Raw genomic sequence first — 25,496 nt, 5'->3', positions numbered from 1 at the left:
ATGGCGATGTTTTTGTTGTTTCCGTTATTCTTTTCTCTGTATTATTCAACACATACAAACCCCACGAGGGGTAATAGTACATGCCCCCAATTGGTTGAAATGTGCGGCAGCCTTAATAGTGTCAGGCAGCTGTCTGACACTCCCCTATTTGCCCAATAAATTTATGATTTTATCCCGGCCTAAAATTACGATTTTGCTATCAATATAAAATTATGTTTTTACCCTCACTTAAAAATAAATTTGCACTTTTGCTCCCAGCTAAAATTTTGATTTTGCCCTCGGTTAAAAATTATGATTTTACTCCGTTTAAATTTACACTTTTGCCATTAGGTTTTTTCCTTAAAATTACGATTTTTTCATCAGTTAAAAATTATGTTTTTACCCCTCACTTAAAAATAAATGTACGCTTTTGCTCCCAGCTAAAAATTTCAATTTTGTCCTCGGTTACAAATTACGATTTTGCCCCATTTAAATTTACAGTTTTGCCATTAGTTTTTATCCTCACAGCCAAATTTTCCGTCAACCTAAATTTACATTTTTCCGTCTTTTTTGTTTGTTTTCCTGGTTAAATTACAAATTTGCCCATAGTGTAAAATTCCAATCATGCCGGCAGCTGCCTGGCACTCCACCATTGGTCCTTTTAATTTACGATTTCATCCCTAAATTAAAATTATGATGTCGCCCTCAGTTCAAAATTACGCTTTTCTCATCGTCTTAGTTTTTTTTTTTTTTTTTGCAAAACTATAAAAGTTTTTGTTTTAATTGGTTGACTCCATTTAAATTTTTTTCATGTCAAGGAGCTGCCAAACACTCGCTCATTAGTCCTGAAAAATTACAGTTTTGCCCTGAGCCAAAAATTACGGTCTTATCATCGTTGTAGTTTTTTTCCTAGCAAAATTATAGTAGTGTTTTTTTAATTGATTGAGAATTATTCGGCTATCGCCCCGCAACACGGGCCGGGTATCAACTAGTCTATATAACATTTAGGAAGTTTCATGAACAGTGGTTTTTTTGTTTTTTGTTTTTTTTTTTTACTTTTTTCCTCTTTTCTCTTTTTCTTTTTTTATTTTTATAGTTTTACCTCATAGCTTTTAGGGTTTGGGGCAAATCAAATTACGATTTTATCCCCGCTTTAAAATTACGATTTTGTCAATAGTTTTGAATTATGTTTTTACCTCCATTTCAAAATAAAATTATGCTTTTGCCCCAGTTAAAATTTACAATTTTGCTCTCGGTTCAAAATTACGATTTTGCCACGTCTAAATTTACAATTGCGCCATTAGTTTTGTTTTGTTCCTCCCATCTAATTTATGATTTTGCCCTCAATTTAAATTTACATTTTTTATCATCGTTTTTGTTTGCTTTCCCAATAAAATTATGATTTTGCCCTAGTGTATAAGACCCCCCGTAACGGGGCGTTTTTTTTAAAAAAATTTGCAAAAAAACGCCGGATAACGCCGGAACCCCCATTACATGGGGCGTTTCCGGGCGTTTTTTTTGAAAAAAAATGGTGGTGGCGTGGTTTTAAAAACGCTGAACAATGGTTTGAATGCCCAATCAATTGAGGACATGTGGGTTTAGAGAGAGAGATGGGGTTGTGGCCGGATTTTTTGGCCGGATTTTTGGCCGGATTTTTGGCCGGATTTTCTGGGTTTGCAGGGTTTGCAGAAGGGAAGAAGAATGGGAATGAAGAAGAAGAAAGGTTTTTTTTTAAAACTTTGATATTGACACTTAGGCCCCTATACTTTTAAACTTTATTATTTTCTGTATTTTTATTTTACTTTCTGTTTTTTATTTTCTGTATTTTTATTTTCTTTATTTTTAAGTTCTGTTTTTAATATTTTAGTATTGTATTTTTTTATGTTTTAAATTAAAAAAAATAATTAGGAAATGATTGCATGGGCATTATTTGAATAATGCCCCACTACACCATTTTATGGTATAATGCCCCTTGCTGACTGGGCTGCCACATGGCGCAAAACGCCCCATGGAGGGGGCATTATAATGTTTAACCATTACGCATGGTCTAACTACAGACACAAGATGGGGATCTGGCACTCCTCCAATGACCCAACCAATTTAAGATTTTATCCTCGCTTTAAAATTATGATTTTGCCATCAATTCAAAATTATGTTTTTACACACAGTTGAAAAAAAATTATGCTTTTGCCCTCAACTAAAAATTACCATTTTGTTCTCGATTCAAAATTACGATTTTGACCCGTTTAAATTTGCATTTTTGTCATTAGTTTTGTTTTTCTCCACCTAGCCAAATTAAAATTTTGCCCTCAATCTAAATTTACATTTTTTGCCGTCGTTTTCCTTTGCTTTCCCAGTCAAATTACGATTTTGCCCTCAGTGTAAAATTACAGTCATGCCATTGTTTTAGTTTTTTTTTCGACAAAACTATAGTAGTGATTTGTTTTAATTGTTTGACTCGCTGTAATTTTTATTTGTGTTAGGCGGCTGCTTGGCACACGCTCATCTATCCTGAAAAATTACGATTTTTCCCGGGTTTAAAATTATTGTTTTCCTATCGTTTTTGTTTTTCTTAAGCAAAAGTATTATAGTGTTTTAATTTAATTGGTTGACTCAATTTAATTTTTTTCTTAGTATGTACAAGTAACCAAAACATATACGTACATGTTATGAGAGAGAAATATTCGGCTTAGTGCCCCGCAAATGTTGTATGATTTCTTTTTGTACATGGTTTGTAGTTTTTTCTTGAATTGTCACAGGTTCAATTCCAAATGTTGTATGATTTCTTTTTGTACATGGTTTTTTTTTTCTTTTTTTCTTTGCCTAACCCTTTTCCAAGCCTTTAGTTAAATTTTTACATGGTTTTTAGTTTATTATTTTTACTATATTTAAATTTTCTACTAAAGTTCTGATGTTACACAAAATATAGTAAACCCAATAAGTTTTATAATATTTGTATTTATATCCATTTACGAGATGTAAGTTGACAATAAAGTATTAAAAATAGAGTGTTTTCTTGGGTCCGGTGCCGTTTCAATACCGTGGCAAACTCCATCGATTCCGACCAAACAACATCGATAATCCAACACAACAATAATTAAATTATAGTAAAAATCATAAACTAATATTATTTTAACTATGTTTTTATTTGAACAATATTAAAGTTATTATTCGATAAGGTTATCTTTTTATATATTTTTTTCAATGTTCATATAGAAATTTTATTAATAACGGAATTGTATTTGAAATGAAACATTTTTCACTAGTAACAAAACAGACTATGTAGCTTCTTTGTATTATGTCATATATGTGATATAGTATGGTATAAAATGCGCTCACCACCTTTCTTATGAGACATCCCGCCGCATAGTACGGTGTGTCACCTAGTTTTAAACATTATTGTTTTTATTTTTATTTTTTTACCTATGTAAAGCAAGTTGGAGTAACACTAACAAACTTTGAATATATTTACTTTATTGTTCTACTCATATTGTTTTTAGTCAATGTAGGCGTTTGGTTTGAACAATTTAAACATAAGATGATCTTTGATTAACATAACAAACTGTAGGTTAAGTTGTAAGTTGATTCTCAATTTTGATTTCGTTTTTTGTGATTTCCTTTTGTCAAGTTGTAACAGATTCTTGTATCATCTGCCAACCTAATTCCTTTGATGTTGGCTTTGTGTTTTAGGCATCTCAACGACAATCCATATTCTTTGTATTAATTACGTTTCATCCTTTTCAGTATGGTTACACACTCTTTTCTTTCAACTATTATATTTTATTCACTACTAGAAAAATGACCTTTAATGACACAAGAACAATGACACACACTAATCTTATGACACGTAAACATGTGTGTCATAAAAAAAATGTCATCGTTGGTAAAATCCGAATATTTTATGACACCTATATTTGTGTGTCATCGTTTAAATGTCATTTAAAAAAAACAAAACACGTTGAAATATGTGTGTCATCGTTGTGTGTCATCTTATAATTTTTATGACACTATATTTGTGTGTCATCGTTTAACTGTGATTAAAAATCATATTGAAATATGTGTGTGATCGCTGTGTGTCATCTTATAATTTTTATGACACTATATTTGTGTGTCATCGTTTAAAAATCATATTGAAATATGTGTGTCATCATTCTGTGTTATCTTAGACCGTGGGGTGTGGTGGGGCGGGGGTTTGGGGCATGGGTTGACACTGGACTTCCCCCCCCCCCCCCGGCTGGTGAGTGACGTGTTGGGTCGGTATGGCAGTGCGTGGCTAGCCCACGTGGGTTGGCCAGTTTTATTAAAATAAAAAAGCCTAAAATTAAAAGATACACACAAAATTAAAAAAAAGTCTAAAATATTATTAAAATTTCCTAAAAATTACAAAATTCTACAAAAAAAAGATTACAAAATAAAAAAAAGCCTAAAGTGTTAGGTAGATTTCTAAAAGGGCGAGCTTGTCAAACGGCTTCCGCTCCTTGCCCCGGAACTCGATGTTGGCCACTGCCACCCGGTCTTCGTGACTTATATCACCGCCCGGGACGCTCTCGTAGTAGGCTTTAAAACGATCGAGCTTCGGTCGTAGCTCGCGCCACTTGTGTTGGCACACATTTAAATTGTGCCGGTCAATCCCCACGTTTGCCGGTAGCTAGCGAAAGCTTCCGGCCAGTAACGGGTCTCACCGGGTTGGCGGCCCTTCATCGCGTCCATGACGCTCGTGACAAGTGCTAGCTCTTCCTCGTGCGTCCAAGAGGCCATCGATCAAGTGTGTGTGGGTAGCGGGTTTGGGTAGGTGGAGTGAAGGGTTGGGATAGCGATGTGGACATGCGGTGGGGTTGGGGGTTTTATAGCGAGTTGGGTGAACCTTTTGGCTTGGCCAAACGGTTATTTTTTAAATTTTAAACATAGCCGCTATGACCTAGCCAACCAGCCAATGAGAGCCGGCCACGGAGGACCGCTAGGCATGCCCAACGCCGGGGCTGAAACCCCGCCCAAGGGGCCATGCCAAAACCCAAGCCCACCCGGCGTGGTGACTTGGGCGTTTGTACCCAACCCCCGCCCCATACCCCATAGTCTTATAAATTTATGGGGTATTCAAAACCCGAACCTAACATCACCCGACCTGAAAAACTATCGTACCTGAATTATCTGAACCCAATGAAGGTTTTGTCCTTTATCTTAATATCATTTTTCAGTCGGTGTCATTTTCAACATATTTTGACAGGTTTTGCCCTTTATAGGACTAACTCAGTTAATATTTCTTGTTAAATTCTAGTCAAACGGGGTAGTTTTGTCTTTCTACCCATTTATTTGAAAATCTTTTAAATAAAAAATAAAATATGTTTAATATATTAAAAACTAATATATTTATAAAATTAAAAATCTTTCCCACTCTAAACACACACACAAACAGTACTACCCCTCTCTCTCTCTCTCTCTCTCTCTCTCTCTCTTTATTATCTCCCACAACTATCTCCATTTTCTTCATCAGAACATCAGCCACCACCTCCACAATTCTTCTTTCAACAGCCACCCCAACCTGCCGACCACCACAACCCCCACTTGCCGACAACCACCAACCCCACCGCACCACCCTCATCTGACCACCAACAACCCCACCGCACCACCCTCATCTGACTACCAACAACCCCACCACAGAAACCCCAACCCCATAGATCCGGCGTCCCACCGTCGAATGAAACCCTAGCCGCCAGATTTGAGATGTATTTTTGCTAGGAATAGAGGTTTTTGTTCATCTCTTATCTTCATTGAAGGTTTCATGGCGGATTTGTGTGTTTGGATAGTGGTTAGGGTTTATACGGTGGTAATGGTGGTGGTGGATGGGAGGCACTGGTTGTAGATGAAGAAGGGAACTAACCCGAGAAACATTTACCCGAATCTAATACGGTTCGGTTATCAGTTAAAGTGACTAAAAAACCCGAAACCTGAGAACCAAACCCAAAGATAGGGATGACAAAAATACCCGAGCCCGACGGGTATACATATAAGGTATAAGGATTATAAAGTTATTATTAATTATTATATATAACAATTAGAGTAGGTCTTAGCTACAGTGTTGGGCCATGGATGTTGGGCCAATGAGAAAAAATGAAATGGGCTAGTTTAATGATCCAAAATAGAGGACTTAAAGTAGAAAACTGAAATGGGCTGGCTCAGTGATCCCAAATAGCCGACTAAAAGAAATTTATGATCTCTTATGTAATGTAATCATCAGGATTCTTAATAGCTGACTAAAAGAAATTTACGATCTCTATATGTAATGTAGTCATGACTTTTGTATTATCTTTATTTATTTAAAAATAACAAAGTTAATATTGATGCTATGTATTTGTATACCATTATTGCGGTGAATTGAACTGATTTATGACTTATTTTTTTGAGTTTTCTTATTGGTTTGCTATACTGAATGTTGGTACCATAGTGATACTGTAACGAACCGAACAAACTGAATTTTCACCGCAATGCGAAGAGAATGTGTAACGTGTTCTACGCCAGCTTTACGTCACGTTACAATATAGATTCGCGTTTTTGTTTTACTAGATCATTGTTTGTTTACTACTTAACACGGTTTTACGACCCCCACACATGCAACGCGGGGTTACACACTAGTTCATAATAAAACTTATATATATGTAATATACATTTTTAATTTATAATAGTTGTTGTATAAATAAAATTACATAATAATTATAATAGTAAAAAAATGGATTTGAAAATCTCAACGTCTTTTCTTTTAACAAACTACTGAGTATACCCGATACCCGTAGGTATACCCGATACCCAACGGGTAATTACCCGACAAATACCCCACAGATATTGGGTCGGGTATGAAACACGATTTTATAACCGGTTATGGATATGGAATTACGAATACCCGACCCAAACCTAACCCATTGTCACCCTGCCCAAAGAACACCCCCCTTTTTATAATTCCCGCCCCTCTAAAATAAAATAAAAAAATCATCATTTTGAACTTCAATCTTTTCTATTAACTCCCACACCCACTTCCCGGAATTCTCTCTAATTTATCAATCAGTTAAAACACTCAGTCACATCAAAATTCAACTTCAACATAGACGGAGAATCAAAATTGAACTTCAAACGCCAGGCCGCTTCACCACTGCAACCGCCGGAAAACAACGAATCGCACCACTGCAACCGCCGGAAAACAACCGCCGGTAAATTTCATCTGTTTACATCACCTGCTTATGAATTGCGAGTTTTATTTTTTAGTGTTTCTGAATTGCGAGTTTAATCCATTAATGGTTTACATCATCTGCTTAAAATATGTAGCTAGGGTTTTTGTAATGTAGAATATGTCTCATAATATGTTAGTTAGGGTTTTGATAATTATACAAAAGTATATTTGGAGAAATTTTATACCATCGTAATTTCATAGATTACATCACAATTTTAATCATGAAGCATGTGTTGAAGTTATAGTCCCACTTGAGTTTGCATTGTTTGATGGATGTTACTGTTATTTGACGAACTGCAAATTAAATGCACACATAGGGAAGTTTCAAGCTCTTTCACAACACGATATATAGGAAGACACTGCTTTCTATCTCTATGCAAGCATCCCTTTGCAATTGATTTAAATCTTAAAAGGGAGTCATAACTTATTTCCCCCCTTAAGTTAGGATTAATAACCGTGTGTAATTTATCCATTTTATAGTAGTAGTCTGATAACTGAAAGCCACCACGGTCTCTTACGTAACACAACCTCCCACACAAAATTTTAAGTAGCACCATACCAAAAAAAAATATACATCTGATTCTTTTTTCAGCGTACAGTTAACATAGTATTCTGGTTCAATATAAGCCCAGTGTGCCACATCTAATGGAGATAGCAGTACTTCTGTCTAGACCTGCTAAACTTAACTTGGAGAGTCCAAGATCAGAAATTTTAGCGACCCAATCGCAATCCAACAAAATATTTGCGCTTTTTATATCTCCATGGATTATTGCTTGATGCTTCCTCGCATGATTATGGAGTTAATCCAGACCATGACCATGAGCAGCATCAAGACATATTTTAAGTCTTACTAACCACGAAAGAGTATCAGTTCACAAACATCTGATTCGTTTCTTGCTAAATCACTTCTTTAAACTCGCTTTTAGCTGTATTCTTACTCACCCATTTTTGGTAGCCGTATACACCATCACCTGGTACTGCTTCGTCATCAATGCAGCTCGAAACAGCTCTATTTCAGTGACACTCGAGACTGTTTCAGCCCGATACAGACCCACGGTTCAGAGCACTGAAGCACACTGGTACGTCGTTTCCCGATCACTGCTTCTCACAACCATCGTTTGCTGCCGATCGGACCACCATCTCCGTCTAAACTCCTCCATAGCTAACTTTCATAACATTCCTTTTATGAAATGCATTCACCTCCTCCCATCTGTTTGCTTTTAGATTCACAAAGAATCACTTAGATTCTTTACCCCTTTTCTTAATTCTTTTCTACATAAAACATACGCCAAACCATGCTTTTTCTAGTCGACCACTGAACTTTGATCAATTCTCCTTGCCTGTTGCTCTCCTCTAATGTTCCTCTTGCCTTCTGATTTCACCCAGAAACCTGCCTAACTGATCTGATCGCTAACACACAGAAACGATCACAGCTATTTTTCAACACTTCTTATCACTTCATTTAAAGTGATTAGCTCGAACCACACAGGTTCTTCTTGCATAATTCACATAGAATTCTTCTCCCTTTTTTTAGTCCCCTCGACAATATCGATCGACACCAATGAATCACACAGATTTGTCTGCACTTTTTGTTCACACAGAACACAATCACGTTCACGTAGAACCTCTTCTCAACCGTATCACACGAAATTTTGTTCACTTAGATCTCTTCTACAGGTTTGCTAACACCGTTGTTCTCGTTCTCTTTATCTTCTCAGTTCCGTAGTTTAGAAGACTGCTCCCCTCTTTTCGGAATCGACTCTCAAAACGGAGAACACTGTCTTCACCCGCTCTCGTTTCTCGACTCTCGTTTAGGCCCCTCACAAACACACACAGTTGTAACGATTTTCTGTATATTAAACTTCAAGAGAAATTTTACAAGTGATAAATAGAAACTACACTCAAATCTTGCTTATATAGAAAAAAAAAACACATTAAACAATCCACGTAAACTGCACGACTTATTCCTCCTGCATACTCGGTCAAATTAAGTTTATTTTTCACGTGCGCTTCCTTGAATCCAGGTCGGCCCTAGACCAATTCCATACCAATTAACCGTTAACTGTTTGGGAACCCATTTACAAAATCCGCGACCCGTTAATCATGCTGACCCATGACCGGCTTGACCCATACACGACCCGTAACATCAAGATTAAACCCAACATGTGTGTCCACTGTCTTTTGTCTGGATATTAAGTAGGTGGGATTGAGATCATAACAAATATTATATTAATCCATTTTTGCCTTGTCATATACCTGTGTCGATTAGTTTACAACCCCCAACGTTTCTCTTTGTTTCCCTCCCTTTCCATTTTTTAAAAAACTCGAGGGTCCAGACCCACCCTATAATAGTGTAACACCTGTGTTACCATTCATCTTGATTCTTGAATCTTCTCTATCCCTGATGACTCTGATCTCACAAAATAGTAACTATTAACTCGTGATTAACGAGGCCAGTTTGTTTCTGAATAGACCAACAGATCTCCACCAACCCAGCAATACACGTCAACAAAACTTGGAAATTTTTGCATTAAATAGGTTTCCTCTTCAATTTCAACATCTTTCTAAAGGTGAAAGACAGAAATTGAAGTTGGGCATGGATATTGGCAGGGCCGGCTCAACATATTTTGAGGCCCAAAGCGAAATAAAACTTGAGGCCCTTTCCGAATAATTTAACATATTTAAACAACCAACTTTATACTTCCGATTTTAATTAAACATAGAAATATAGAAAGCAAATAACAAAAGGAGGAACATAATTGTAGTTTGTACCTATTATTTCCCTTCTCTTTGTTTCGCTGTAATAATCATGGAACAAACCAACATTAATAGTCACCAACTTTGAAAACATAGTTTCAAAGGAAACTCAACTACACCACCCCAACTGACCCTGCAATTATATCATCTTCAAGAGGCTTGTCCCCTTAAAAAATAACAAATCAAAATTAAAAAAACATACTGCATGGGGTCGAACCTGTGTCTTGGCGAAGACACTTGGGGTTCCTTACCACTACAGTACAACAGCAATTGTTGCATATGCCAGCAAATTTAATATTAATATTCACATTAAATTCAAGTATAATTTTTTTTTTAATTTTAAATGGAGGCCTCAAAATTTTGGTGGCCCAAAGCCCTCGCTTTACTTGAATGGCCCATGGGCCGGCCCTGGATATTGGATACCAACCTTCACTTGGATAGGACTTAGGAGGACAAGCTTTTGTAGACTTTTATCTATATGGATCAGAATTTCTTAGCGATATTCGGCATATACAAAGTAACATTAGATGTCTACTTGTGATTTCAATTGGGAAACAACCACATCAGATTAATCACCTTAAGTGTCTACTTGTGAATACAATTGAACAGCACGTGACTTTTTGCTCGTTATTAACTACAAAAAGTTTCACCACACTATAATATACTGAATGACACTTTAAACTCTACAATACAAAAAAATGGCATCCTTAAAAAGAATCACATCCAAATCTATTAGGTAAAATATGATACCAATAGAAATCAACAAAACATCCACCTGAGTTTTATAATCTTTTAAACATGCAAGTTAAGGATTAAATGGGCCACCTAAATTGTTAGCAGTTTTGTGCTTGTTATGTTCTTACTTGTTACCTAAATTTTGTATTCTGTTTTATAAGTTATTATTTAGGTTTGAAGTTTGATTTTGTTTTTTGTCATGGTGAATAACTAGCTAGTGACAAATGGTCATGGATAAATCATGGATTTCGTCAGATAGATTATCAAATGCATATGACAAAGGCGTGGAAGCGTTTTTAGAGTTTGCGCAAAGTAATAATCCTCAATTGGATGTTATTCCATGTCCTTGTGTAAATTGTATCAATTTGTGTCACCGCTCTATTGATGATGTGCGTTATCATTTGTTTGCCCACGGTTTTGATGAAAGTTATACGGTCTGGTCTTTTCATGGAGAAAAACTTCCGAAGCTTGATTCTAGATGCCCTAATGAATCTAGACCTCCTGACTTTATTAATACAAAGGAAATGCTACATGATGCCTTCAATTATGTAGAGAATGAACCCGATTCATTGAAATCACTTCTTGAAGAATGTGATAAACCACTTTACGTTGGGTCAAAGTATAATGCACTCAGTGGATTATTGAAATTTCAACATTTGAAAGGTCAATTTGGCTGGTCTGATGCTAGTTTTGACGCTTTGTTGGGTGTCCTAAAAGATATCTTACCATCAAACAATACAATTCCTACATCGATATATGAGGCCAAGAAGTTGCTAAAAGGAGTAGGTATACAGTATGAAAAGATTCATGCATGTGAAAATGACTGTGTTCTATTCTCTGGAAAGAACATAAGGATGCTTCTCAGTGTCCATCTTGTGGCACATCTCGTTGGAAGAAGAATACCCAAAACTTGCCTTCAAAAGTTTTGTGGTATTTTCCTCCCATCCCTAGATTTAAAAGAATGTTTTCATCACCGGAAATTGCACATGACTTAACTTGGTATGCACAAGGTCCGGTCAATAATGGTAAGCTATCTCATCCTCGTGATTCCCCCTCTTGGAAGCTTGTTGACAACACGTGGAAAGAATTCGGAAAAGAAAATCGGAATCTTAGGTTAGCCTTGTCCGCTGATGGTATCAATCCTCACAAGTCATTAAGTTCTACGTATAGCTGTTGGCCGGTTATCCTAATAACATATAATCTTCCATCTTATTTGTGTATGTCAAGAAAATTCATGATGTTGACTCTATTGATATCAGGGCCAAACCAACCTGGTAACAATATTGATGTCTACTTGGCACCATTGATAGCAGATCTAAAACTCTTATGGGAAACTGGCGTTAAAACGTTTGATGCTTATAAGAAAGAATACTTCAATCTAAGAGCAATATTACTCTGGACTATAAATGACTTTCCCGCATATGGTAATCTTTCGGGGTGTGTTACCAAGGGTTATTATGCTTGTCCAATATGTTCGGAGAATACTTGTTCACAATGGTTGCCAAAGTCCAAAAAAGTATGCTTTCTTGGCCATAGAAGATTTCTCCCACTTGAACATCCTTTTCGTAAAAGAAAAAAAGATTTCAACAATCAACAAGAGAATGATATTATAAAAAACCCATTATCAGGCGAAGAAATTTACGACTCTCTGACGGGGTTTGAGAATACATGGGGTAAGAAGAAAAAGACAAAGAAGGAAACGTCAAGGAAGCAAACGTCAAAGAAGAAAACACCAAAGAAGAAAACTTCAAAGAAGGAAAAAGAAAGTATCGATGAAAGAGCTAAATTGTGGAATAAAAAGTCAATTTTTTTTGAACTTGAATATTGGAAGAAGTTGCTTGTTCGTCACCAGTTAGATGTTATGCACATAGAAAAAAATGTGTGTGAGAGTGTTTATGGGACATTGTTGAATTTACCCCACAAGACGAAGGATGGATTAAATGCACGACAAGATCTTGAGGAGTTAGGCATTAAGTCTGAATTACAACCTCAACTAAACGGGAATCGACTTTTGCTTCCTCCTGCGTGCTACACATTGAATTACTCGGAGAAACGTCTATTTTACGATACCTTGTCTAACATAAAAGTGCCTGATGGGTATTGCTCCAACTTCAAAAATCTCGTCTCTGATGATGTTTCAAAGATGAATGGCTTGAAGTCTAATGATTGTCATGTACTGATGCAACAACTTCTCCCTTTTGCAATCAAAGGGGTGTTACATGAGAAAGTGAGGAAAACAATCATAAGCTTATGTCATTTCTTCAACAAGTTGTGTAGTAAAGTTGTTGATGTTAGTAAACTAGGAAAGCTGCAAAGTGACATCGTATTGACTTTGTGTTTGTTAGAGAAGTATTTTCCTCCTTCATTTTTCGATGTCATGATTCACTTGATGGTGCATTTAGTTAGAGAGGTTAGGCTATGTGGCCCGGTTCATTTTAGGTGGATGTATCCATTTGAGAGATACATGAAAACACTCAAAGGGTATGTACGAAATCATCATCGACCCGAGGGTTGCATTGCAGAATGTTATGTGGCAGAGGAAGCCTTAGAATTTTGCTCGGGCTACTTTAAAAACATGAAGTCAATTGGTAATCCTTATGAACGTGTTGATGAAAGAATCTGCACAGGCAAGCCTTTATCGGGGGGGGGGGGGGGGGGGGCTATGATTGAGGTTGTGGATGCTAAGTTACTTGATCAAGCTCATCTTTATGTATTACGAAACACTGCTAGTGTGGAGCCGTATATAGAGTAAGAATTACATTAAACTCTATATTTTATGTACTTTATCTGATACATAATGCTTCTTTAAACTTCTACTATATTCCAGGCAACATATGTTGGAATTGAAGAATCACAACCCACGTGCCTCTCGAAATAGTACATGGTTGCAAGGCCAACACAGTCGAACATTTATTAGTTGGTTTAAGAACGAGGTTTGTTTTTAATAAGATTGTTAGAACTACAATATTTTAAATAATTTTGTTTGATTTACATTAATTCTATTTCCAATAGGTTGAAAAACGTTTGGCTAATGCGGAAGATGTTTGTGACACTGTTCGTTGGTTGGCCAAAGGGCCTAGTTTTGCTGTTGCTAAATATACTGGTTTTGCCATAAATGAGTATCGGTTCCATACAACATCTCGAGATGAATCTAAAACAACTCAATGTAGTGGAGTATCTTTAGTTGCACATGCTATGCAGATTGCTAGTGCAAAAGACTCCAATCCTGTTTATGGCGCTGTTACTTACTTTGGTCGTATAAAGGAGATATGGGATCTTGATTATCGCATGTTTACCCTTCCCGTTTTCATGTGTGATTGGGCTGATAGTCGTGGAGTAAAAAAGGATGATTTTGGATTCACAGTGGTTAACTTTGATAGGCTTGGTCACCAGCCTGACCGCTTCATATTAGCTAGTCAAGCCAAACAAGTTTTTTATGTTCAAGATCAACAAGATAAGAATTTATCTGTTGTTGGTTTTACACCACATAAGATGTACAAGTATGGAGCAAGTGGTGAAATTGATGATATGTTGGCATTTGATGCTACTATTGATGTTTCACAGTACTCTGGTTTGGTAGACCTTGACGATGATTTTTCGTGTATGCGCGTGGATGGCGAGGGCATATTAGTTTAAACTATTTCGTGAATAATTAAATCTGTAGTTTTTGTGTTTTTATTTCAGTTCTTAGATGTGATTAATTATGTCTGAATTGTTTGAATTTGAGAATTTTGCGATTAATTTGATGTTTTAATTACCTAATTCTGATTCGGATCATGATGAAGATTGCAAATCGCATGGGATTTGTCTTTTTTACTTAGTTATATTATTGTGTTTCTATTACTTAATTTTGTAACTAGTTATTGTGTATTTATTACTTAATTTCGATTGACACCATGCTATAACTACTTATTATGTATTTGTTGAAACAGGTTCTTTTTTTGTGACATGGAATCGAATTCTGACTCAGATCAGATCATGCTGAAGAGAACAAATCACAAAGAGGTCCAACAATAAAGTCAAAATCTAGTAAAGGGAAACTTATAATTACCTACAATAAAAAGGGTGTCCCAATTGGAAAGGAATCAGTAGCACTCTCTACTTTTGAGGGATTGGTAGCAAGAACTATGATTCCCATAACTTATACCACTTGGCCGAAAGTTGGTAAGGAAAGAAAGGAAGAATTATGGCAATATGTCATGGTAAGTCTAACATCTAATCTTAACTTTAAACTATCTTCTTAATAGTTAATTACACAGATAGTCCCATAGTCCCTGTGGATTACCTAAAATAACACCTTTTAGGTACTAACTTTTTTTGTAACGGATTCGGGTTCTATGGTTTCAATTTTGTAAGACTTTGGGGTATTAAGGCCAACAGACGTTAAAAATTCTGTTTAGTTTGAGTTAAATGACTGTTTTACCCTTAAATAACCACAGGGACCATATGTGTAATCAGGTTTATTTAAAGTAATTATTGCCATTTGGTAACTTCTACTTATTTCAACCGTCAGTTTTCCATCTTTGCTTGAGTCCAAATCTGATTATTTTGACCCTAAACCAAAATGAGGTGCTTAGAGTTAAGGGTATCACAACAGAAACCATTCTCTGAAAAAATTACAACAGGAGCATTAGTATTACATTCTAGTAGTGGTGTTAACTGGTTTTATGTGAATATGCATGTATATAGAATATTAGAGACAGACCTGGCAAACGGGTCGGGTCGTGGGTCAAAACAGGTTCGAGTCAAAACGGGTCATTTATAAAAAGGGTTGTTTTGGTTCGGATCGAAACAGGTCCGGGTTAGAACGGGTTTCGGGTCAGGTCGGGTTAGGTAGGGTCAGTTTTTTTTATGATGATGACTAATATGTGTTAATTACTCCACTGATGGGCCTGCACGTGCAACACGTGGACCGACTCTTGCGAATAGTCCCTTTATTCCTCCATCCCTGTTCCATGATCATATCCATGCATCTTGTCAAATTCATGATCAACAAATGTAAAAACTGGAATCGATAAAGTGAACATATAAAAACTGGAATCGCGTAGCGTCTTTTGATACCAAGTATACGGAAGTAATTACAGCTCTATTCCAATTCTTCTACTTATGATATCTTCAATAACACCCCCATACTCCGCATATTTATTGGTATAACTATCTATATATATCATACTTGTGCCCGATATAAGTGGCACACATTGAAACAGTTATTAGTAACTTCATCACTGACAACCCGTTTCGCTAAAGGATGTATTAGTAACATCATTTGCAACACCAGGTGTGTTGTCACTTCATGAAGTTCATGTTTCCCTTGATTTCAACATTACCATTCATATTGTTTGAAATCCCGCATCCAAAAGCTTACATGCATTTCATAAATCAGGCAGAATCAACTTTTGCGAGTCTAGAAGAAGAGTGCGATGCAAAATCCCCTTCATCACTAATAGAACCAAATCTGTATCAGAAAACAAACGTACTTACTCACCTCAAAGTTTGATAACACAACACTCGTACCTTTTGTCATTTGCTTATGTTGTATCTACACCTGCCAAAACGGGCGAGTCGGGTCGGGTTGGGTGGCGGGTCAGAACGGGTCAATTCAGAAAAAAGGCTGTTTTGGTTCGGGTTAGAACGGGTTGTCGAAACGGGTTCGGGTCGAAACGGGTACGGGTCAAAATGTGCAGCCTTATTGTTAACCTATTTTTGAATATATTGTTTGTTTTGTATTTTCAGGCACATTTTGTGGTTGACCCAAAGAGCCGGAAGCAAACTATACAATCAATTGGGACAAAGTGGAGAAACGTCAAACATACTCTATACAGGGATTACATTGAGACACAAAAAAATGACCCTGAGGAGAAGAAAATTTTACTTAATCCTCCTCTTAAGTATCCATTCTTGAAGAAAGAAGACTGGAAACTATTTGTATCACAAAGAACTTCAAAACAATGGGAGGTTTGTTTAAACTTTTGGTGCTTGTATTTGTTTAGTATCCATGTCTAATCTAACATTATATAAACATTTTAATGTTTCTAATGCAGGAGACAAGTAAGAAGGCAAAGAAAGTCCGTGCACATCATAAATACAATCATCATTTGAGCAGAAAGGGATATGCCAGACTCACTACTGAGATTGTATGAATGCAATTAACCCAATAATATTTTTTTATTTGTTTACGTTAATTCAATTTTGTTATTCTTGATAATTTAGATGCAAGAAACCGGCCTGGAGGAAGAGGAGATTGATAGGGCAATGTTGTGGAAACGAGCAAGAGAACTGAACTGAAAATAGGAGGTTTCGACTCAGATGTCCAAGTGGTAGTTGATAGAATTGTAAGTCTTTCTTTGACCTTACACTATGAGGTTTAAATGTTGAATACAGTAGGCTGATTTGGTCAGTTTAGTAGGCTGATTTGTGGCAGTAGTTGCTTTGTTCGTGAAACTTACCCTCAAATATCGGTACTGAACCGTACCGTATTGTACCGGGTATATTCAGTACCGATACAGATACCCACTTTTGGGGATTCGGTACCGTACCGGGTATATTCGGTACCGTACGGTACCGGGATTTTCCGTACAGGTTGGTACCGAGCTCATCCCTATCCAAGACTAAGTATAAAGGGGTGTTTGGGTTTGTGGTAGCTAATTAGTTACATAAAAGCTGGAATATAGTAGTCAATAATTTTTTTGAGAAAAAAAACCTTAGATCCTTTTTATTTTCTATTCGTCCTCTGTATTTTTTATATTTTCTGATTGTGGGTTTTGATTACATAGATAACAATACTAACACAATCAAAATGATACTAGCACAATAAAAAACATGATACTAGCACAATGAAAATGATTGATATTAGCACAAACAAAATGATATCAACACAAATATAATGATATCAGCAGAAAACAAAATGAAACCTAATGGAAGAAGAATAAAAGGGAAAAAAGGCCTCTCACGAATCTGGATGATAAATCAAATTGCGTGAAAGTAGTATCTGGAATGGAATGAAAATGATAATCTGGAATCAATCTAATATTTTCATAGCCTAAATTTAGGAATTTTCATATTTTTTTATATTGTCAATGACAAAAATACCCTTATTAAAACTATTTATGTTGGGCCATTTGTCAAAATCTAAATAGTTCTTAGAGTTTTCAGGTTCAAAATAGTTTGTATTTGATCCTCCTCCATAAAACATAATATAACAAGTGACAACTGGGTTCAACATAATTACCATTGCTCACTTACATTTTTTACTTACTGTTGACTTCCATATGACTTACTGTTGAGTGTTGACCTACGTCTGTTGTTTGGTATTACTGCCACTGACTTACAGTTGACCTTTTGCTGCCTTTGACATTGATTATATTATTGACGTCACTGCTCCACATACATCCTCTATGATTGAAACACCGTAACTATAACACCTACTTGTTAGATAGTGTATTAATAGACATCTTTTGTCCAATTTCAGGACCAGCTTAAGGAATCAGATTCTGGAGAGGGCACATGTGGAACACATGATGTGCTTACCCAGGCCTTGGGTACTGATGAACAACGTGGGCATGTACGCGGGATGGGCAAATTTGTAACTCCACAACAATACTTTTATTTACCCAATACTGTCAAGCATTACATGGACACTGAGAAGAAGAAGTATGATAAACGACTCAACAAGCTTGAAGATGAATTAGAGAAACTAAAAAGAGGTGTGAACAATGTTTCAGAAGCCGAAAGTTGCCAATGGGGCAATGAAGATCTTGAAGACAACCCAGATGAAGAACCACTTGTAAGTCTTGGGTAAAAATGTTTCTTTTTAAAATAATTTCTTTATGTTCTATAAGAATTCATTGCAAGTCTTGGCTACAAGAAGTAACACCCTATATATATATATATATATATATATATATATATATATATATATATATATATTTGTAGGATATGTCATGTTTTCTTGCGGTTGACAATGCATCAAACATAGTCGCCAAAGGAACTATACTGATGGATACAAATGAAGAGGAGTTCCTTCAAGTCATGTTGGAAATATGTTTACATAGAGAAGCGTTACTACCAGTTCCACTTGAAGAGGAATTCATTATGGAGGTCGGAGATGCAATTGGGCACATACTGAGTTGGCCAAGACATCTAGTCATTCAATGCTCTGACTTGGTAATATTATTTTCATAGATTTAATGCATATAATAAATATGAGGTCTAATTTAAAGAATTTATATTTTTTTCAGGAAAAAATGTTGGCGAAACCAAAGACAAAACCCGTGAAAGATTTAAAAAGTAATAAACAAATAAAACAACCAAGAGGGACTAATGAGGAAAACGAAAAGGAGCTTGAACAAAAGATTGTACAAGTGGAAAAGGTCACGGGAAAAGAAGTAGTAAGTGAGAAAGAAAAAAAAACGGAAAAGAGAACCTAAAGTGGAAAATGAAAAAGAGAATGTACAAGTGAACGAAGGCAAAGGGGGGATGACGAGAGCACAAAGGAGGCCAAGGATAAGAGTTGAAAACAATGCAGTTTTGACAATGACTGCATTGGTTGTTGACGCACAAGTTTTAAAGGTTGATTCTATAAAATTGCAGTGTGTAGACGATCTATTTGGGTACGAGAGTTTCACATATTTGAATTGGGATGATTTTGAAGCAATTTTTACATTGGATGAGCTGACTGGTTCTGTCATCACTGCTTATATGATGTAAGTGCTTAAATTTAGTTTCAAAAATTGTTTGTAAAACACAATTTATTTAATTGATTTAGTTTTTGTATGTTGACAGGTTCTTGTATGAGCAAATCAAGAATGGGCCAAAACTTGATCATGGTATTTGTTTTGTCAGCCCGGGTGCAATCTCGCCAAGTGAACGTAAATCAAAACGCAAACATATTGATGATGCAAGTAGAGTGGTTGTAGATCGGTTGTCGACAAGAAAGGACAATGACATCATCATATTGCCCTACAATCCCGGGTATGATTTTCCATTTAAATAACTATTCATAACGAAAAAAAACTATTATCTTGATATTATTCGACTTAATTTTGTTTTTATAGAAGAAAAGGGATATTTACATATATCCCCTTATTAAGAGGCTTAATAACATAATTACCCAATCCAGTGAATCAATTACATATTTCCCAATTTTTCAGTTAAATTACCCATTACCCTTATATTCCTTACTATTCCAGTAGACGCTTTCTGGTTTGCATCTTTGATTCTTTTTAGTTTTTGTATAGCCTAAATTAACAAGTTTATTTACCTCTCAATAGTTATTAAAACCGTGTATTATCAATAAAATAAAATTCCTCTTTTGAGTTTTGATTCTCAATATTTCTAAAGAAGCATTTTTTTAAAAACCGGTCTTGCTTGTCTGAAAGTTTGACGCTGGTAAGGCCAGAGATTTTTTAAAGGGAGTCATCAGGTGTGTTTAATGAGTTTGTTTTTGTTTCACTAACACCATAATTGTTTTAAGATACTTTTATGGCATTATTTTGTGATGTATCTTTGCAAATTCTTTATAGTATTAATTTTGCATGCAGGAGTTAATTTTAATTTGAACTAAATTTCTTTTTTTTTATGTGTGATTGTGTTATGCTATTTAGTTCAGTTAAACAAAATTGTTAGTATCAGTTATTTAGCTTTTAAGTAGCATTTTGTTTTCTTTTGCAAAAGGTGACTCTTTATATGATTTTTTTGACATGAATGATATTGTTTTGGAAGAACGAGTAGAATGATTGAGAAATTTTAAAGTGATTGATGGTATTAGAAAAGGGAAATATGTAAATAGTTAGTTAATAGGTTGATTAAGTGTAAAATAGTAATTTAATAAGAGTAATTTTAATAAAATGGGTAAATATGTAATATATATGGTTTAGGAAGCGGAAATATGTAATTGATTTTAAGGGTTGGGTAAACATGCAATAATTGATCTTAGTAGGAGGATATATGTAAATGACTCTAAAGAAAAAAACTATTATCTTGATATTATTTGACTTAGTTTGGTTTTTGGTTTTTGGTTTTTGTAGAAGACATTGGGTGTTGGCAGTTTTGGACATGAAAACATATACTTGCTATTATCTTGATTCTATAAGGAATGGCACAATCAATCCGATGTTGAGGCAAATTATTGATGCGTAAGTAATATACATTATCGAAAAATTATATTATATTAGGGGAAAGTGAATATGGTGCTGTTAAGCACCTAACCTTACATGTGAAATCCTCAAAACTACATAGTTTTGATTATGTTTTCTTAAAAAAAATATTTTTATTCTTTTATTATCCTAATTCCTCTCCATTTATTTAGCCCACTTTTATTTCCAAATCCCTACTGCCGATCATATCCCTACTACCTTAAAACCACGTACAAAGACTTTTATTTGCTTTCGTTTCTAGAGTAGGTTTTTGATGAAGAATTGATTAGATTCTATGTTTTTGGAATCTCTAAACATTTATTCAGTTATCAATTAGTGGGTTTTATTTTATTTATGAAAATGATTATGATTCAGCCAAAAAGATAATTAACTACAATTTAATTTCTTGAAGGTAGTAGGGATATGATCGATATGGATTTGGAAATAAAAGTGGGCTAAATAAATGGAGAGGAATTAGGAGAATAAAAGAATAAAAATAATTTTTTAAAAAAACATAATCAAAACTACGTAGTTTTGAGGATTTCACATGTAAGATTAGGTGCTTAACAGCACCATATTCACTTTCCCCATTATATTATTATGATATATTTCTTAATTTTTTAGGGCAATGGCCTTGCATGCTATACAAAATGTCAACTGGGTTAAGGCTAAGGTGAGCACTTATATCTTATTGAAAGAAACATATCAGTATTTTTATTTGTGTAGTGTACATGTGTTGAAATTGTAGCTTTAACTTCATCGACTGAATTGGAATCTTTAATTGTGTAGTGTCCATATCAGACGGGAGGTACTGAATGTGGCTATTATGTGTTGAAGTTCATGAAAGAGGTGGTTGAAGAAGGAATTGAAATACTAGCCAATGACAACGTAAGTACTATTTTTAAATGATTACTTTTGGAGTATTATTAGTTTGTTAGTTAATTAGTTGCAAAACTTTTTTTAGATCACTGAATTTAGTTTATAATTTTGGGGATTTTGATGAGATTTGTGTGTTTGATTTGTATATAAAAGAAATTGGGTGAAAAGATAACTAAATAACCGGGTGGAATGAGAATATAATTGTGTGGATATCATCTTTTTTTATCATATCAAAGTGCATGTATTTAGGCTCTATAATTTTGTTTGTCATTAATTGTTTTTCATATCAAAGTGTATATATTTAGGCTCTTTAATATTTTTCTCAAGTTGGGGAAGGAAAAGAGGTATACACGGATGAGGATATTGATGGAATACGTGAAGGGTGTTCGAGTTATGGGGCAACGTTTGTTTTCAAGTGACTATTTTAGATGTTGAAGTATGTACGGCAAATAGTATTTTTTTTTGTTAAGTTAAGATATTTTGAATTATATTTGACATATGACTATGAAATGAATTGCTTTGGTTTTTGTGTATTTTATCATGAAATAGATTTATATATTGTTTTGGTTCTCTAAAGAAAATTCGAATTTCTAAAAAAAAATTAAACAATGAAAACCATGACATGCAATGCGTGTCATAAATGTTGTCATTAAAGTGTCATAACCGCGTGTCATTAAAATGTGTCATCAATGCGTGTCATTAAGGTGTGTCATTAAAGCGTGTCATTAAGGCGTGTCATTAAAGCGTGTCATAAAGGTGTGTCATTAAAACGTGTCATTAAGGTGTGTCAAAAGTGTGTCATAAAGGTGTGTCATTAAAGTGTGTCATTAAAGTGTGTCATTAAAACGTGTCATTAAGGTGTGTCATAAATGGATGACACACAAATGCATGTCATCTTCAATTAATGACAGGGGCTTCCTTGACACTCTTTTGTGTGTCATATCTACCCTCTAATGACGCGCAATGCGTGTCATTGAAGTTTTTTTTTCTAGTAGTGATTTATGTTGTCATACTTTATGAAGCATATTTGAGGTACTACATATAATTATTGATTCTAATAATCAAGGTTTCTAATATGTAGTATTTATTAGTTTAGGTGTTTATTAATATCATTCATCCTGATGAATTATTGCTGGTGTAATCTAATAAAAAGTAAAAAAATGATGAATCCATTGCCATTGCTGTAAGTTTCCGTTACAAAGTTTCGGTTTTTTTGATATTAGTTTTCTTTCATAATTAAAAAATTAAACTAGTTATTTTACTTCAATTTTTTTGAACGTATGGCGTGTCAACCACGTCAACCACCGTGACACCAGGCGCTGTGGCCAAGGTCGACTACTCGACCGCCGCCAGCCCCTTAACTCTCCCAGATGCGCGGAAAACCGACCTCCACCTGCCCGAAGGCACGACAGTGGAATAATCGGTAAAACCTCGCCTTCCATCCAAGACGAACCGGCACCAACCGTATTCGTCATTCACCTGGATGCCGCATAAAATAATGGGAAAGAGTGGGAGTCGAACCTGGTCACAAGGAACACCAAGTTTTTTCCCCCAACCACTCCACCACTACCTCATTGGCAATTAAACTGACATTTTTAACGTTAATTACGATTACAAACCAATCATGTTACAAATTTACAAAGAGTTGAGATTAAATGGGTAATTTCTGTATAAACATACCAACAACAGTATACCACATAATAGTCGATGTAATTATTTCTCTATAAACGTCCATTCCCTTATTTTCACTTATGTTCGTGTTGCAAACATAAACAATAAAAGAACACCCACGCCGTTCGTTAAACAAACAATTTTTAAACAGAAAACTATAAGAATCGCATAATATAGTGTCCTATTAACCCGAATTACATACTCCATCCCAGCTATATAAAACACTGTAAAATAAAATTAATGGGTTAATTCCAAGTTTACAACTAATTAAGTTTATATCCTTTCCATGTAATCCAAGAATGGAATATAAAAAAGTGTATATATGTAGTGGCGGGCCCAGGAATTTTTCCATGAGGGTGCGGAATATTTTTAAAAATTTTAGGCCCCTAGGTATATGAGTAAAAAAATCGGTTCGTATCGGGTCGGGTCGGGTCATGTAAAACAAACAAACATCAAACTAAATTTATATAATCATTAAAAACATGTCAAACCTTGTAACAAACATAATTAAAACGTCAACGCCCTACGGGTTTTCATTTTTTGAAATCTATCCAAAACATCATCTAAAACTAATTTCTTAAACAATTCTTTCTCTATATAACATAAGTTAATCGCTCCATAACATAATGTTTGGATTTTAATTTTAATTTTCAACTATTCAAGCCCTAGAAATCATAACGTGAGTTGTAAGAGCATTCACATCCAACCCTTTAAAATTTGTAAGTGGAGTTTTTATAATGTAAAGAGTATAAAAAGTGGTTGTGAGTGGAGGAGAAAGAAAATGTTACTGTTCATCTGTATATTTGAGAGGACACTGTTCACCCCCTATAATTTTTTAATATATTTTGAAAGTGACTGTGAGTGGAGGAGAGAGAAAATGTAATGATAAAGAGATAAAAAATATTATTTAATTGAAAAAGAGAGAGAAGATGTAGTGTTTTTTAATGTAATGTAGAGTGAAAATTTGATGGAGTGGATGTCAATGCTCTAATCACCCTAAAAATATATAAACAACATAGTCACCCTAAAAATCATCTAAACAACCATAAACAACGTCAAAACACACAAAATTTCAAACTTATTTTACAACTTTATTACCCTTTTTTCTCCTATAATATCAACCAAAATCATCAAAATAACAAAGAAACTTACCCGTGTTCAGATTCCGGTTAGATTTGGTGCCAAACGACGGTGGTATGGTGGCTGATAACGGTGGTCACCGGCTGTTGGACTGTTGTCGCTGGGTGATGTTGTTCGTTGGCAGTGCAGGGACGCAAGAGAGAGGGAGAGAGAGAGCGGGAGAGAATTTCTAAAGGTTTTGGGCTTTAATTATTTTATTATAGTTTGAAATATTGTTGGGTTTGGTTAATGGGCTAAGACTTAGTGGGCTAGCTAGTTAGGAATTATAAGTGGGTAAAGGAATGAGTATTTGGGTTTAGTTAGTTAGGTATTAAAAGTTATATAATTTAGATAGTATTATTTTTTTTTAAATAAGAGTTTACTAAAAAAATTTAAAATATAAATTGATAACACTTTTTACCTAAGGGGTGCGGACGAAAAATGTTAAGGGTGCGGTCGAAAAATTCCAAGGGGTGCTGACGAAAAATTCTAAGGGGTGCGGACGGGATTTTCGACGGAAACTTAGCACTATTTTTTTCCCCGGGCGTGCGCCCGCCCACCTTAGAGTGGGCTTAGGTCCGCCCCTAATATATGCATGCATGTTGCATGCTGAGGAAGGAAGGAATCAAAGAGTGGGGTTAATGATAGATTCATGCCTTACGTATAACCGAAGATATTCCACTTTTCTTTCCTTTATAAATGGTGCATTAATTAGTGTGTTTGTAATATTGAACTTGTTTATTGATCTGAGAAGGAAATTAATTTGATGGATTCTTCAATTGGTATGTATCTCTCTTTTATTTTATCTATGCTTACACTATTAGAAAAATTGCTCCTATTCCTATCAAAATTTCCTACGAATGAAAATGCCGACACTTTTCCTACGAAACTCTTACGTATAAGAAAGGGTCTTAGTTTTGTGACAAAAAAGCGACAAAAAAGTGACAGGTGGATTTGTGTAGGAGAAGTGTCGGAAAATTCCGACAGATTTCCGACGAAATTCG

The 25,496-nt window shown here is 35.2% G+C and overlaps 1 protein-coding gene across 5 annotated transcripts; it reads left to right on the top strand.

Annotated features, from left to right (window-relative positions):
- Positions 1 to 6,971: 6,971 nt before the first annotated feature.
- On the top strand, positions 6,972 to 22,237 carry LOC110878845. Of its 5 annotated transcripts, XM_035980773.1 has the most exons (13): positions 6,972 to 7,178; positions 14,623 to 14,892; positions 16,424 to 16,645; positions 16,732 to 16,824; positions 16,901 to 17,022; positions 18,159 to 18,473; positions 18,623 to 18,853; positions 18,928 to 19,392; positions 19,472 to 19,660; positions 20,716 to 20,823; positions 21,448 to 21,496; positions 21,613 to 21,711; positions 22,029 to 22,237. In XM_035980773.1, exons 8-13 carry the CDS (start codon positions 19,166 to 19,168, stop codon positions 22,119 to 22,121), a joined length of 765 nt encoding a protein of 254 aa, XP_035836666.1. In that variant the 5' UTR covers positions 6,972 to 7,178; positions 14,623 to 14,892; positions 16,424 to 16,645; positions 16,732 to 16,824; positions 16,901 to 17,022; positions 18,159 to 18,473; positions 18,623 to 18,853; positions 18,928 to 19,165; the 3' UTR covers positions 22,122 to 22,237. The 5 variants fall into 5 exon arrangements, with proteins under 5 accessions (XP_035836666.1, XP_035836667.1, XP_035836665.1 ...); XM_035980774.1 differs by lacking the exon at positions 14,623 to 14,892 and having other exon boundaries at positions 18,666 to 18,853; XM_035980772.1 differs by lacking the exon at positions 14,623 to 14,892.
- The last annotated feature ends 3,259 nt before the right edge of the window (positions 22,238 to 25,496 follow it).

The sequence above is a fragment of the Helianthus annuus genome, chromosome 12 (genome assembly GCF_002127325.2).
Source record: "Helianthus annuus cultivar XRQ/B chromosome 12, HanXRQr2.0-SUNRISE, whole genome shotgun sequence".
Taxonomy (NCBI): Eukaryota; Viridiplantae; Streptophyta; class Magnoliopsida; order Asterales; family Asteraceae; genus Helianthus; species Helianthus annuus.
Note: the sequence above shows the minus strand (reverse complement) of the source record. Positions and strands in the feature narration are given on the sequence as shown.

Bases quoted from the DNA above. Each gene is read 5' to 3' on its own strand.
- LOC110878845 (XM_035980774.1), top strand. From the start codon at position 19,166: ATGACGAGAGCACAAAGGAGGCCAAGGATAAGAGTTGAAAACAATGCA. The intron at 19,393-19,471 runs GTAAGTGCTTAA...GTATGTTGACAG, and splicing joins GTCATCACTGCTTATATGAT to GTTCTTGTATGAGCAAATCA. The intron at 21,497-21,612 runs GTGAGCACTTAT...TTAATTGTGTAG, and splicing joins TCAACTGGGTTAAGGCTAAG to TGTCCATATCAGACGGGAGG.